The sequence below is a fragment of the Rhincodon typus genome, chromosome 15 (assembly GCF_021869965.1).
Source record: "Rhincodon typus isolate 14 chromosome 15, sRhiTyp1.1, whole genome shotgun sequence".
Lineage (NCBI taxonomy): Eukaryota > Metazoa > Chordata > Chondrichthyes > Orectolobiformes > Rhincodontidae > Rhincodon > Rhincodon typus.
This window is the reverse complement of record NC_063346.1, coordinates 46,259,055-46,274,182: the sequence shown is the minus strand read 5'-3', so window position 1 is coordinate 46,274,182 and position 15,128 is coordinate 46,259,055. Positions and strand designations below refer to the sequence as shown.

General features: G+C 40.1%; 1 protein-coding gene across 4 annotated transcripts in view; it reads left to right on the top strand.

Annotated features, from left to right (window-relative positions):
- cenpt (centromere protein T) overlaps window positions 1–15,128 on the top strand; it is a 71,997-nt gene that overhangs the window by 30,516 nt on the left and 26,353 nt on the right. For all 4 annotated transcript variants that reach the window (XM_048605903.1, XM_048605904.1, XM_048605900.1 and 1 more), the window contains exons 10-11: window positions 1,116–1,243; window positions 11,297–11,683. In XM_048605903.1, coding sequence (XP_048461860.1) covers window positions 1,116–1,243; window positions 11,297–11,683 — 515 coding nt within the window. The remainder of the gene's footprint in view (window positions 1–1,115; window positions 1,244–11,296; window positions 11,684–15,128) is intronic.

Sequence of the window (15,128 nt, the reverse complement as noted above, 5' to 3'; positions counted from 1 at the left end):
CTGGACTGACCTATCCCCTTCCTAACTCCCTACCTACACTCACCTTTCCTGGCTCCATCCCCGCCTCTTCGACCTGTTTGTTTCCTCTCCACCTATCCTCTCCTCTATCCCTCTTCTATCCGCCTCCCACTCTCTCCCTATTTATTTCAAAACCCCCTTCCCCTCCCCCTTTTCTGATGAAGGGTCTAGGCCCGAAACGTCAGCCTCTCTGCTCCTATGATGCTGCTTGGCCAGGTTATGTTACAGCTGTATAGGGTACTGGTGAAGCCACACCTGGAGTACTGCATGCAGTTTTGGTTACCTTACTTGAGAAAGGATGTACTGCCACTGGAGGGCGTGCAAAGAAGATTCACTCTGTTGATTCTGGAGTTGAGAGGATTGACTTATGAGGAGAGACTGAGTAGATTGAGGTTATGTTCATTGGAATTTAGAAGAATAATGGGGTCTTAGAGAAACGTATAAAATTATGAAGGGCATATATACAATATAGAAGCAGGGAGGACTGAACTGAGGAGGAACTTCTTCACCCAAAGGGTTTTGAATCTGTGGAATTCCCTGCCCAGTGAAGTAGTTGAGGCTTCCTCATTGAATGTTTTTAAAGCTAAGAAAGATAATTTTTTGAACAGTAAATAAATTAAGGGTTATGGTGAGAGTGTGGGTAAGTGGAGCTGAGGCCATGAAAATATCAGCCATGATCTTATTGAATGGCTGAGCGGGTTTGAAGGGCTGGATGGCCTACTCCTGCTCATAGTTCTTATGTCACTTATATGAATTTTCTATGCTCTTTCTTCAATATATAAATCAGATTGGTACAGCCTTCTAGATGAGCATTGATTGTTTTTTGTTTTAGTGAAAAATAGACCTGATAGTTTGGAACATTAATCTTTTATTGCATTATTGTTCTGAGAGATTGTTAGTCTCTCAACCTTGTTAAGTTAAGACGGTCAATTTTGCTGGTATGCAAACAATCCTGCAGGTGATGCATTCACGATTTTGGCTAAGAGTTAAGATGATTAGACTTGTCCAATTGAATGGAAGTTTATTTGCAGGTAGCAGAACTTCAATGCCATTTATGTTATCTCTGGAGAATATATTGATAGTGTTGTCTGTTGCAGATCAATTAATTTTGACACTGATGAGTCTGTGTCAAAACCAGTTTTGAGCAGAAGACCGAGAAGAGACAAACTCATCAGTGAGGATGACTTTGAAGAAGGAGTACTTTTCTACTTGCAACAAGCTAAAGGTACAGTCAGTCTTTCACTATGTCTGTATCTCCCTTTCAAAGTTTTATCCGGGCTGTGTAGTTTCTTTGTCTGAAACTTGTACATGGGTGACCTCGTTCTTCAGTGTTGGCTGTTCTTGTTGGAATGGCTCACCTGGTTTTGTTTTTTCCATCTCTGTTTGGTAAAGTGGATCATTTCTGCTCAGTATATCCTTCAACTGTATATTCAAATGTGGAAATTTCTATCTTCTACTTGCATTACATGGTACTTTAGTAAATGCTGGGTGTCGTAGAACATTGCAACTTGTTTGAAACATAACTGAATATGATTTAATGTGAGCAAGTACAAAGAAATATCAAGTGCCAACTATTGTCACTATTTAAATATTTAATGCAGTGAAGAAGCATGTTTCACAGAGTGATAGAATGAGTATTTGGCTCAATCCTCCATGGAACGAAAGCAAGGTGCAACTGGGATAATGGAGTTAGAAAATCCCTTGAGTCGGCATTGTACCTGCTGTGTGCTTTGATTGTGTTGTCTGCCTTTTTGTGACTATGATGTGCTATCATCACAGCATGCTTCTCAGGCAGCCGGTCTGAAGGGAGGACTGAGTAATCTCAGGCTTGAGAGTTCACAAAAGTTTAGTAGTCAACAAGCTATTTTAAAAATAGCTTTTTATAAGTATATTAAGGACAGAGAATAGCTTGGGAAAGACCATAAGATAATAGGAGCAGAATTAGGCCATTCAGCCTACTAGAGTCTGCTCCACTATTTGATCATGGCTGGTGTGTTTCTCAACCCCATTCTCCTGACTTCTCCTTTGACCCTTGATCCCTTTACTAATCAAGAACTTATCTGTCTCTGTCCTAAAAACGCTCAATGACTTGGCCTGCACAGCCTTCTGTTGAGGAGAAATTCCTCCTCCTCTCAGTTCTAAAGGGTGATCTCTTCATCCTGAGGCTATGCCCCTTGGACCTGGTCTCTCCTACCAGTGCAAACATCTCCACATACACTCTATTCAGGCCTGTCCGTATTCAGTAAGTTTCAAATCGCCCCTCCTCCTTCTAAACTCCATTGAGTACAGACCCAAAGTCCTCCACCGCTCCTCATAACAAGTGGTTTATCCTCAGGATCATTCTTGTAAACCTCCTCTGCACCCCCTCCAATGTCAGCACATCTTTCCTTAGATACGGGCCCCAAAACTGCTCACAATATTCCAAATGCAGTCTGACGCGAGCCTTGTACACTCAGCAATACATCTCTGCCTCATTTGCGTTCCGAACTGCCAACTGACTCGGCATGTTAACCTTAAGAAAACTAGCACTCCCAAGTCCTTTCGTGCTTCAGATTTCCAAAGCCTCTCCCTGTTTAGAAAATGGTCTACACCTCTATTCTTCCCACCAAAATGTATAACCTCACACTTTGGCACATTGTATTACATTTGGCATATCTTTGCCCATTCATCTAGCATGTCCAAGTCCTTCTGCAGTCTCCATGATTCCACAATACCACCTATCTTTGTCATCCGCTTACAACAATGCCCTGAGTTCCTTTGTCCAGATCATTAATGTGTAACATGAATAGTTGTAGCCCCAACACTGGCCCTTGTGGAACTTCATTAGTCCCCGACTGCCATCCTGAAAAAGACCCCTTTATCCCTAGTCTTTGCCTCTGCCTCTGCCAGTCAGCCAATCCTATATCCATGCCAGTACCTTGCCCCTAGCACCATGGGCTCTTACTTAGCAGCCTTCTGTGCGGCACCTTGTCAAAGCCCTTCTAGAAATCCAAATAGATCATATCCACTGGCTCTCCTTTGTTTACCTTACTCATTGCCTCTTCAAAATTTTAACAAATTTGTCAGGCATGACCTCTCCTTGCTGAAGCCGTGCCAATTCTGACCTACTTTACTATGCACTTCCAAGTACTCCACAATTTCATCCTTAATAATGGGCTCTAAAATCTTATCAATGACCAAGGTCAGGCTAACTGGCCTATCATTTCCTGTCTACTGCCTTCTCTTTTTTTTCTTAAATAGGGACATTATATTAGCCACTTTCCAGTCCTCTTGAGACCCTCCCTGACTCCAGTGATTCCAGAAAGATCACCACCAATGTCTACCATCTCATCAGCTATTTCCTTCAGAACTCTGGGGTCTAGTCCATCCACCTTGGGTGATTTATCTGCCTTTAGACTTCTGAGCTTCCTCAGCACCTTCTCCTTAGTGATGGACACTACACTCGCGTCCACCCTCTGACTCACTTGAAGTTCTTGAGGAATGTGGTATGTTGCTGATGTCTTCCACTGTGAAAACTGATGCAGATTGCCCATTCACTTCCTCCACTATTTCTCTGTTCCCCATTACAACTTCTGTCGTCTCATTTTCCAATAGTCCTATGTCCACTCTGGCCCCTCTCTTTCTTTTATTTTAGATATCTAAAAAATACTCTTACAATCTTCTTTTATATTACTAGCTCACTTACTCTCATATTTCATCTTCTCCCCCCTTATTACTTTTTTAGTTATCCTCTGTTGGTTTTTAAAAGGCTTCCCAAATGTCTGGTTTCCCACTAATCTTCACCACAACGTATGTTTTTTTCTTTTGCATTTATGCTGTCCCTGAATTCCCTTATTAGCCGTGGCAGCCGAATTCTCCCCTTTTGTTGTGCCTCCTGAATTAGTCCCCAGAAACTCCCCCTGCCGTTGCTGCTGCACTATCTTCCCTTCCAATCATCTCTGGCCAGCTCCTCCCACATGTCTTTGTAGTTACCTTTACTGAATTGTAATACTGTTACATCTGATTCAATCTTCTCCCTCTCAAACTGCAAGGAGAATTCTTAACGTATAATGGTCACTGCCCCCTAGGGATTCCTTCACCTTTAGCTCCCTAATCAAGTCTGCCTTATTACACATCGCTAAATCCAGAATTGCCTATTCCCTTGTGGGGTCTACCGCAAGCTGCTTCAAAAAGCTATCTCGTAGATAGTCCACGAATTTCTTTTCTCTATCTGCTACCAGCCTAATTTTCCCAGTCCACCTGCACATTGAAATCCCTCACGATTATTGTAATAGCACCTTTCTTACATGCCTTTTCTGTGTCCTGATTTATTTTCTTCCCCACATTCTGACTACTACGAGGGGACCTGTACACAACTCCAATCATGGTGTTTGTTCCTTTTGCGGTTGCTCAACTCTACCCACATTACATCTACATCTTCTAACTCTATATCACTTCTTGCTATTGATTTATTTTCATTTCCTTCTAACAAGGCAACCCCATGCCTCTGCTCATCTGCCTGTCCTTTCAATAGCACGTATATTTAGTTCCCAGCCCTGATCCCTTGCAGCCACATCTGTGATGAAACAAAATACCTGCAAATTTCAATTTGCAGTACAGTCTCATTTACCTTGTTTTGTATTCTGCTTACATGTAAGTACAACATTCTCAGTCCTGCATTGAGTGCCCCTTCTCATATTTGGCCCCCTGTCATATTTGTTCCCTTATCTGCTGTGGCTAGAGTTAGATTCCTGAGCCTTTCCATACTTCCTCTTTCTGGACCCGAAACATTAACTCTGATTTTTCTTCACAGATGCTGCCAGACCCACTGAGCTCTTCCAGCAACTTCTGTTTTTGTTATTACCTTTTTGGTTCTGCTTTTTAGTTTAACCCCTAGCTGCTCATATTCCCTCAGCAGAATGTCTTTCCTCTTTCTACTTGTATCGTTGGTACCTAAGTGGTCTATGACAACTGGATCTTCCCCTCCCACTCCAATTTCCTGTTAAGCCTAGAGGTGATATTCTGAACCTGAGCACCAGGCAGGCAACACAGCCTTCAGGATTCTAAATCTTGGCCATAGAGAACAGTCTCTAGTCCCCTGACTGTACTGTCCCTGATTGCAACTACATTTCTGTTTTCACCCCACTCTTGAATGGCTCCTTACTACAGTGCAATGGTCAGTTTGCTCATCTTCCCTACAGCCCCCCACTCTCATCCACACAGAGCAAGGGTCTCAACCCTGTTACACAAGCTCAGGAGATGAGGCCCCCTCAGTACCACCTCCTTGATCCCTCTCAATGCCTTAGTCATAGTCTCACACTCCTATCTCAGACCACTGACCAAATTTGTAGTAGATAATCTAAAGGAGTGTGACTGCTTTCTGAAACACAGCATCCAGGTAACTCTTCCCTCTCCCTCATGTGGCACAGTGTTCAGAGCTCAGACTCAAGCTTATCAACTCTCAGCCCAAGTTCCTCAAGCAACCAACACTTTCTATAGATGTGGTCACTATGAACCACAGTGGGGTCCACCAGCTCCCACATCATGCAATTGCACATCAACTGGCCTGGCATCTCTATTTTAATTACTACTTAATTTGATTTTTAAAAATTTCATACTGATCTTTTAGTTTGTAGCCTGCAAATATTTTCTCTATTTACCTTCTATCTGAAAGTAACCCCTCATAGATATTCTAATTAGTAGCTATCACCAACTGATGAACTCACTGTTTACCTGAGATGTCGCTCTTTTAATTTGCAGCCTGCAAATATTTCCTCTCTTTATCTTCAATCTGAAAGTAATCCCTCACAGATATTCTAATTAGTAGCTGTCACCAACCAACGAACTTAAGGTTTGCCTGGGATGTCACTCTTGTGCTGGGTCCCTGATTCTAGGCTTCAGTTATCCTGTTTTAAAAAAAAAACTTAAAATTGAGCCGAGCAAAAGCAAGCAAAAGGCACCCTGTTTCCTTCTGTACTGAATTCCCATGTTGCCTTGAAATTCCCTGAACTATATACTCACTTGGGCTGTGTCTCACTCCAGCTGGGTTCTCCCTCCTGATCATGCAGAGGTTACTGATCGTGCAACAGGGCCTTTTATAAATAGAGCTGAGATGACTGTCATTAGTTGAGTTTCAATTGTGAGTTCAATAGTGAAAGAATATGGCCAATTAGGTAAGTGGCAAGCTGTGTATGAGGCCAACTGACATAAGTACTTTGCATCTGTGTTGACTGTAGATCAGGTGATGTAGGGGTCCAAAATTGGGGAGTGGACTGTGATATAATTAAATAATTAGCATCAAGATGAGGAGTTATTAGCGGTTTTAGCAGACTGAAAGTTGATAAATTCCCAGGCCCCAGTGTATTCCAGGCTGCTGTGGATTTCAAGGGAGGAGATTGCAGGGAGTAAGACATTAATTTTCAAAACCTATGTGGCCACAGGAGGGGTACCAGATGACTGGAGGATGGCTAATGTAGTCCCATTATTCAATAAGGGTTGTAGTTTTAAACTCGGAAACCACAGGCCAACAGAAAGTATTGGAAAACATTTTGAGGGACAGAACTAATTTCTATTTGGAGAGCTGAGCATTATTTGAGGATAGTCATCATGGCTTTGTTGGGGGAGATTATGTCTAACCTATATGACTGAATTTTTCTAAGAGGTGATTAGATGTGTAGATGAGAGTAGTGTAATTGATGCTGTCTACGTGGTCTTCAAGGTCTCATAAGGCATACTGGATAAGAAGCTAAGAATCCATGGGATCCAGGCAATTTGGCAAATTGGATCCGAAAATAGCTTAGTGGTAAGAAGGAGAGGGTGATGGTTGAAGAGTCTTTTTGTGACTGGAAATCTGTGTTCAGTAATGTCGACAGAGTTTGGTGCTGGGTCCCTTGCTATTTGTTGTGTAAATTAATAATCTACACAAGGGCATATCTGAAATGACCACCAGATTACTCCAACCCTTAGGAATCATGGTAGCCCACAAACCGACAGTGAGACTATGACAGCTACTGACAAGAACAAAGGAACTGACAACCACAACTAACAGAACCAATGTTACTTACAAGATACCGTGCAAAGACGGCTAAAAACATTAGATAGGGCAAACCAGAAGGAAATGAGCCATCAGGATTCACAAACACCAACTAGTTACCAAGAGACATGACCAACTGTCACTCATTTCAATACACGTGGACAAGTAGGGACACCAGTTTGACTGGGACAACATAGCATCCTAGGACAAGCCAAACAAAGACATACATGAGAATACCTGGTGGCCTGGCACTCAAACTGGAACTCTATTAACAAAAAGGTAGAGTTGGACCCCATATACCGACCCCATAAGAAACAAATCCGGAAGTGATGCCACCCACCCCATGAGACGCATAAGTAGCAAGCGGGACGGAACACTGACGCTTCATCGGAGGCGCACTGATGATGTTATCTAGTATGGTGACGAAACATTTGCGAACAAACTTACCAGCTCGGTGAGCAAGTCAACAACACCACTCAGATAAACGTTTGAAACACCATAACATACAAGGCTATGGGCCAAGTGCTGGAAAATGGGATTAGGATGTCTAGTGCCAATATGATGAGCTTGAAGGCCCTTTTCCTGTACTGTAAAAACTCAGTGACTCTAAAATGAAAGCCAACCAATCACTGTCATTTTTCTTACAGAATCAGTTCACCAAACCTGCTGCCCACATTATCATATGCTTGACCTTGGTTATCATGCACGCTTATCCATTCGTCGTCTGGACGTGTTATTTTCTTTTCCCTCTGAGTATGCTACCTGATCCTGGGATAGGAACCTTTCCTCTTCTCTAACCTTGTGCTCCTTTTAGAAACCCAGGGCCACAGGAAATAGATGCAGGAGTGGCCTGTTTGACTTCTCGAGCCTGTTCTGGCATTTGGCCAGATTATGACTGATCATCAATTGCAGATCAACAGTATGATTTTGCAATCTTGTATCAGGATTATCATCAGCTGGGATCATGGCATTTCTAACTCAAAATTGGGGAAAAGCTGTTTATGGGTTTCCTTCCCTTACAATGTCTAATAACAATGTAGAAAGTTGCTTTCAATTTCAGATGCTTTTGCAAAAATGATGGCCTTATTTTCTGCTAAATTGTGTGAGATGAACACAGTTTCATAATTGAATGCTGGAAATTGTTTATATAATGACATGTTCATAGGTGTCAGGGGTATTCAAGTAATTACAAGTAAGTGTTTATGTCCTGAATCAAAATCTCAAAACACAGAATATGTAAAACAAAATTCATAGATATATATTCACCCCATTAGCTCCTGAAAAACATAGGAACAGGCCATTCAGGCCCTTGAGTCTGTTCTACCATTCAATGAGATCATGGCTGATCTGTGGACCTTTGGCCCATATCCCTTAATACTTTTGCTTCACAAAAATCTATCTATCTCTGATTTAAAATTAAAAACTGATCCAGCACCCATTGAAGTTTGTGTAAGAGAGGTCCAAATCTCTACCACTCTTTGTATGTAGAAGTGCTTCCTAACATATCTACTGAATGATCTAGCTCTAATTCTAAGACTATGCCCCTAGTTTTAGAACCCCCAACCGGTGGAAATAGTTTATCTTTATCTTTTCTGTCTTTTCCTTTTGATAGCTTGAAGACTTCAATCAGATCACTCCTTAAACTTCTAAATTCGGGAGAATACAGGCCTAATTTGTACGATTTGCCCTCATAATCTCTGAAGTCCAGTTATCATTATTTTAAACCTACATTCTACTCCCTCCAAGGCCAATATATCTTTCCAAGTGTGCTCACAGTACTCTGTGGGGTCTAACCAAAATTTTGTATAACTGTAGCATAACTTCTGTATCCTTGTACTCTAGTCCTCTAGCTATAAAGGCTGGCATTCTGTTAGCTTTTTGATTTACTTTCTTCACCTGCGTGTGACATTTTAAAGATCTATGCACCGGAACCCTCGAGTCTCATCAAATATCCACTGTATTTAACTTCATACCATCTAGAAAATAGCTGAAATATCTTTTTTCAGTCCAAAATGGATAACCTCACACTTGCTTATATTGACCTCCATCTGCCACAGTTTTACCCATTTACTTAATCTATCAATATCCCTTCATAATTTTATGTTATCATTTGCACTGTCCACAATGCAACCTAACTTTGTGTCATCAGCAAATTTGGACTTTCTATGCCATTGTCCAAATTGTGAATAAATAATGTGAATAATTGAGCCCCTAACACAGAACCTTTGGGACACCACTGGTCACATCCGGCCAATGTGAGTACCTACTATTATCCCTACTCTCTGTCACCAGCCATTCAATCAATTTCCCAACCATATCAATAATTTGCCCTCAATTCCATGGACTTCAGCCTTAGTTGAAGTCTCTTATTCATAATCGTATGCTTTCTGGAAGCCCATATAAACAACACCCATAGACATTCCCTTGTCCACAACTTCTTCAAAATATTCGGAGAGGTTTGTCGGGCGTGACCTACCTGTCATGAATCCTTGTTGGCTGTGCCTGATTAACTGAAAATTTTCAAGGTGTTCAGTTACGCATCCTTGATTATAGACTCCAATAACTTCTCTATATCTGATGTTAGACTAACTGGTCTGTAATTGTCTGGTTTTTCCTCTTTTGCCCTTCTTAAAAATTGTAGTGACATGCAGTTTTCTAATGCAGAGGGATGACTCTTGTGTCTAGGGAACTTTGAAATATCATAGTTAAGGCGTCTACAATGTGCTGCCCTACTTCATCGAGCATGCTTGGGTGGAAACTGTCAGGTCCCAGGGATTTGTCACTCCTAAATTCCATTAATCTCCTTTATTACAGATGTTGTACTTACTCTGTTAATTTTATTCAGTCCCTGGTCCTGATCCACTCAATTTCCTCAAGACTTCCAGGAAGCTATCCTCCTTTTCTACTGTAAATGTTGAAGCATTCAATATGTCTGTCATTTCCCCGCTGTCATTGACAATATCCCCACTTTCAATCTTTAGTGGGCCGACATTGTTTCTGACCATCTGCTTTCTTGTTATGAAACTGTAAAAAAATTTTCTCGTTGATATTGATGCCCCTGGAAAGTTTCCTTTCATGATCCCTTTTAGTAGTTCTTATAAGCTGCTTTGTAGCATTTTGCTGGTCTTTGTATCTTTGCCATTCAGCAGGATCTGTGTTGATTTTTGCATTCTAGTAAACTCTTTCCTCTAGTTTTATGCTGTCTCTGATCTCTTTAATTGCTCATGTTGATGTTTCAGCTGAGAGATCTTTTCAGAACTTTAACAGAACTGTGTTGGTAATTATTGCCTGAAATGTTGCGCTGTCTTTTCAGATACTAATGGGGTCTGTGTGTATTTTATGATTTTTGTTTCCATTCTAAAATTTCAGGATATACACCTTTTTACCATATAAAGGAAAATGTTTAATTAAATATATTATTCAGGATTTGGGTTTTAAAATAGAGGCAGATAGACGTTGGCCAGCTCTGTGTAAGTAATTTTTGTTTTAAGGGTCAGAAAGTCAGAGAAGAGTAACTTAAATTCAATATTTCTAAGAAGGCATGTAACTTAATTCAAATGTCTGTCACGACTCTAGTGGTGTTGATGTATAGAATGTTTACAATGCTGAATTAACAACAGACCAGAAAATACTGGTTTAGCTTTTGACCTTAGTTCAGAAAGGAGAACAACTTTCTCCCACCAACAAAGAACTGAAGATGTTTAGGCCATTAGTGTTGAAAACTGAAAAAATGTAGGGAATGAGTATTGAGAAAGGTTCACACCAGAAGATTTAAAAAGAAACTGAAAAACTGCCTCAGCAGTGCAAGGAAAAGAAGCTGAGAGCAATCTTTTAGTTGAGAAATATTTCATTGGGATTGGATATCTGTATCATCGTAATATTAGGACACAGGTTGAAACTGTGATCCCAAATGTTTCTTCAATAATATCACTGCAGTTCATTAGGTCTCCTCTTACAATACATCTATCCAGACTTGCATTGCAGAGCTGCTCTAATGTGAAACTGATTCAAGACTATTTGTATTTAGAACTGTTTGTGCGCCTTAACAATTTATCATTGGATTACTGTGCCATGTATCTGGATAATAACATTTTAGCCTCTGTTAATGATAACAATTTCTGATAATCAAAATCAACACAGCTTTAATTTAGTTGAATAATTTTGACCAAAAAAGTGAAGTTCATGTCATCTTTCCTTAATGTATTTTGTTAGTAGAATGCATTCTAAACAATGAAATAATGACAAAAATTTCTTTTCATAATCTAGGGAAACCGGTCTCAGGAGCGCAGGACACATCAAGTGACAGTGCAGAGAAAGAAAAATCAAGTGCACACACACTGCACGATGAATTTGCTGCTACTGAACTGTACACTTCACCCTGGCCAGCAAAAAGTAATGGGATGAAGGCTGTTGCAGTTGAGACTGAAGAGATGAAAAGTGCATTTGGTTTGAAATCAGGGCTTGAACTGGAAAAAGAAACTGAATTATCAGTGAGAGTTGAAGAAAAATCCATAAAGGTGGCCAATGCAGGAAGAGCCAGCTCTCTCAATCTCTTCAAAGAAAAGAATTTATCAGATAATGACCACCAAATAGCGTATACAGCAGGGAAACGCATTGAAGATCTTGCTACGGGTGAAGAATCAATGGATCATGGTAAGGCATTTCACTCATACCGTATGTGGTAATATTGTTGAATATGCAAAATTGTGTTGAAATTAGTAAGTGTTTTATTGAAGTGCTTATCAGAGCAATTTTCTTGGACTGAAAACGTGGACACATTTAGTTCAATATCACAGCTTTTATTCTCTTTAGTCTGCAGAACAGATGTTAATGGTACTTTAGATATTATCTTTGTGAAGATGCACTAATTTCTTTGCAGCACTTTGATTACAAATACTGTTCTGTTTCCTTTTCACATTTTCCTGTTATCCTCCAAGGAAACAGAACTTTGATTTCTGTTTTTTGAGTGTTTAATGCAAGGTTCTAAATTATGTCAAAAGTGCTGAGCATAAACTGAAGTTCTAACAATTTTCCTCATTAAAATGTAACCACTAAGGACAAAAGTTCACATTTTCAGGAAATGAGGGCTATATGGCGGATGAGATACCTGATTATGATGGTGATGGTATTTAAACCCATACCATATTCTTCCTGTGACCTGGGTACAATGTAAGGAAGCTTGCCCTTTTGAGTTACTATTTTGAAAAATTAATGTCTGTAAATTATTTTAATGTTGTCAGGTTTTAAATATTTAAATTTATTGATGCTTTTCAATCAAATAATAAGGTTAATGGAAGATTATTTGGAAGGGAAAGAAAATTGTATAAATGCTGTATGATTATTTAAATAAGCTGAATATTGCTGTTTTTCCCATGGTGGCTTTATGAATAAAACATCATTTGTTTGGTGTTAGATCATAGAGACCAGGAAGTTCCCGCTTTCCCCTTCTGTATAGATATGACTGCTCTCAATTGTGTAGCAGTGGGAAGTCTACATTATGTTTATGCCCCTATGTTTAGGGGAAAGATGAGGTTCTGTTCCTGATTTGCTCTGGGTAGCCCTTGCTGGAGGGTGATTGCATATAACAAGTGATGGCAGTCATTGGCTTGGCTCTGTAGCCTTTAATTTTGAATAGCCTGCCAGAATTCATTATCTAGACTCGACATTTTTATTTAAGGTGATGGATGGTAGCTGTGTTGATATAAATTGGTATCTTCAGATGGTATTGAAGGAAAAATGGACTTTATGTATATTAGAACATCACCATTCTTTCTAAAGATTGGATTACTTTTCAAGTACAGTCACTGCTTTGCTGGCAAACGTAGCAAACAATTTGTAAACACAAAGGCTTCACTTACAGCAAAGGAAAAATAACCAGATTTTTATCTCTTCTAATGTCTGCTTTGGTTTAGGAAGGAATATTAAAAGCCCTCACTCATTAAATATGCTGCTGTAGCTGAGCTGGCAGCCAGGGCTTCTGTTAATGTCTCATCTGAGACACAATATTGCCAAGAAGGTAAATTTTGCTCACCACAGTACTGCTGTGTTCATTTTGATCAGTGATTCTCAGACTGGCGTCTGCAGACCGCTAGAGGTCAATGGAGGCCTTCCATGAAGTTTTTAAAATGCTTAATAACATTGCTGCTGTTTTGCTGAACATATTTCGCAACAGTGGCTGAAGGTCAACAGCAGTTATGTGGCAACCATCTTTAACTTACCTTTAAATAGGACTAATTGTCATGGTTATTGCAGGAGATGTATCCTTTTGCTTTTATATCATATAGAGTCATAAAACATGGAAACGGATCCTTCTGTCCAGCTCGTCCATGCCAACTAAGTTTCCCAAACTGAAACTAATCCCACTTGCCTGCATTTGGCCCAGACCCCTCTAAATCTTTCCTATTCACGTACCTATCCAAATGTTGTAACTGTACCTTTATCTACCACTTCTTCTGGCAGTTCATCCCATGAATGTACCACTCTCTGCATGAAAATGTTGCCCCTCAGGTCCCTTTTAAATCTTACCCCTCTCACCTTAAAAATATGCCACTAGTTTTGAAATCCCCTACCCTAGGGAAAAGACCTTTTGCTATTCACCTTATCTATAACCCTCATGACTTTCTAAATTTCCTACACTCCAGTGAAAGAAGTTCCGGCCTATCTAGCCTATTATAACTCAAACCCTCCATCCTGGTAAATCTTTTCTGAACCTGCTGCAATTTAATAATCTCCTTCCTATAGCAGGGTGATCAGAATATTTACCAATTCCTTCCATGGGGCAGCTCTGATCAAAATGAAGAAGTGATTGAGTGGTGGCCGGAGGCAGGTTGGTCTTGGACAGGAGTGGAATATGTACTGCAGGACAGTCTGCTTGTCTCACTTCGGAGGTGACTCAGCATGGAGAACTTGAGAGACCCTGACCCAAAGATCACCACGTGGTGGATACCAATGAATTGTGTATCAATCATATGGAGATTATGGGCATTAATTAGGGATTCACATGTGCCCTATAAAAAGTAACAACCTGAAATTGTGGCTTGTGGGTGGGGAGATGCATGTTTGCAAAATGTAACGAGTATGTCAAAATGTGGCTCCAGTGCTATCCTTCACCGCGTGGCTTTCTGAAATCTAAACTGACAGCAGAGAATGGTTACCTAAAAGTAAAGACTGGAAACCAAGGAATTTATTTTAGACAGAGAACTGAAATCCTATTGGCCATTATTGGAAATAGCAGAAACCAAACATAAATTGTCAGGATATGATCACCCTCTGATGTTCTTAGAGTCTGAACCAAAGGACAGGCAGAATAATAGAAGAATGATCCACGGAAGTGGAAAAAACAAGTAGGACTTCTTTCTACCAGAAGTAAAATCAGAAATCAAGTATTTTGTAAACTGGATGCCTGTCAATTGGGTGTTGATGAAAGTTTATACCTTTTAGATTTCTTGAATGAAATCTGTAGGAAAGATAATCTGTCTGTATTTTGAAGCATAGTCAGAATTTTATAAATTTCAAAACAAAAACGATGGGCATTTTGTAGAAGAACATGTTGTGGACTTCCAACAAACTGGATAAAAGATTAACAAGATTCAGTGTGGGGAATCTCTGGATTGCATCAGCATATAAATTACTGGATTGTGTTCAGTGGACTGAATCATACCAGTGTTCCATTCTCAGATAAGATGGACTGATTAACACCAGTGTTCAGTTCTCAGATAAGGGTGCCTGTTTAGATTAGATATCTGCGACATCGAAAGAAATTTTTGGGAAAATAGTTATTTTCCTGAGACTCCATCGAGTAATTGAAACATTTTCCAAGAATCATGGAGTTGAAATCTCAATGAGTTCTAGATTTGAGCTAGTCCATATACTGGACACAGGCTTTACCACATTGGAAGGATTAAGGAAAAGTAGAATGAAAGAAGACACAACTGGAACAGCAATAATAGGCAAATTAATCCCAGTGGTGCCCAAGCAATAGCTAATAGTCCTTCTGGTGTGACTTGCAGTATCATTATGCAGCAAGCTGCTGACAGCGAAGAGGCAGGGTCCTCAAAATGACAAGACATAGAGAATTCTGTTGAAGATAATGATGAAT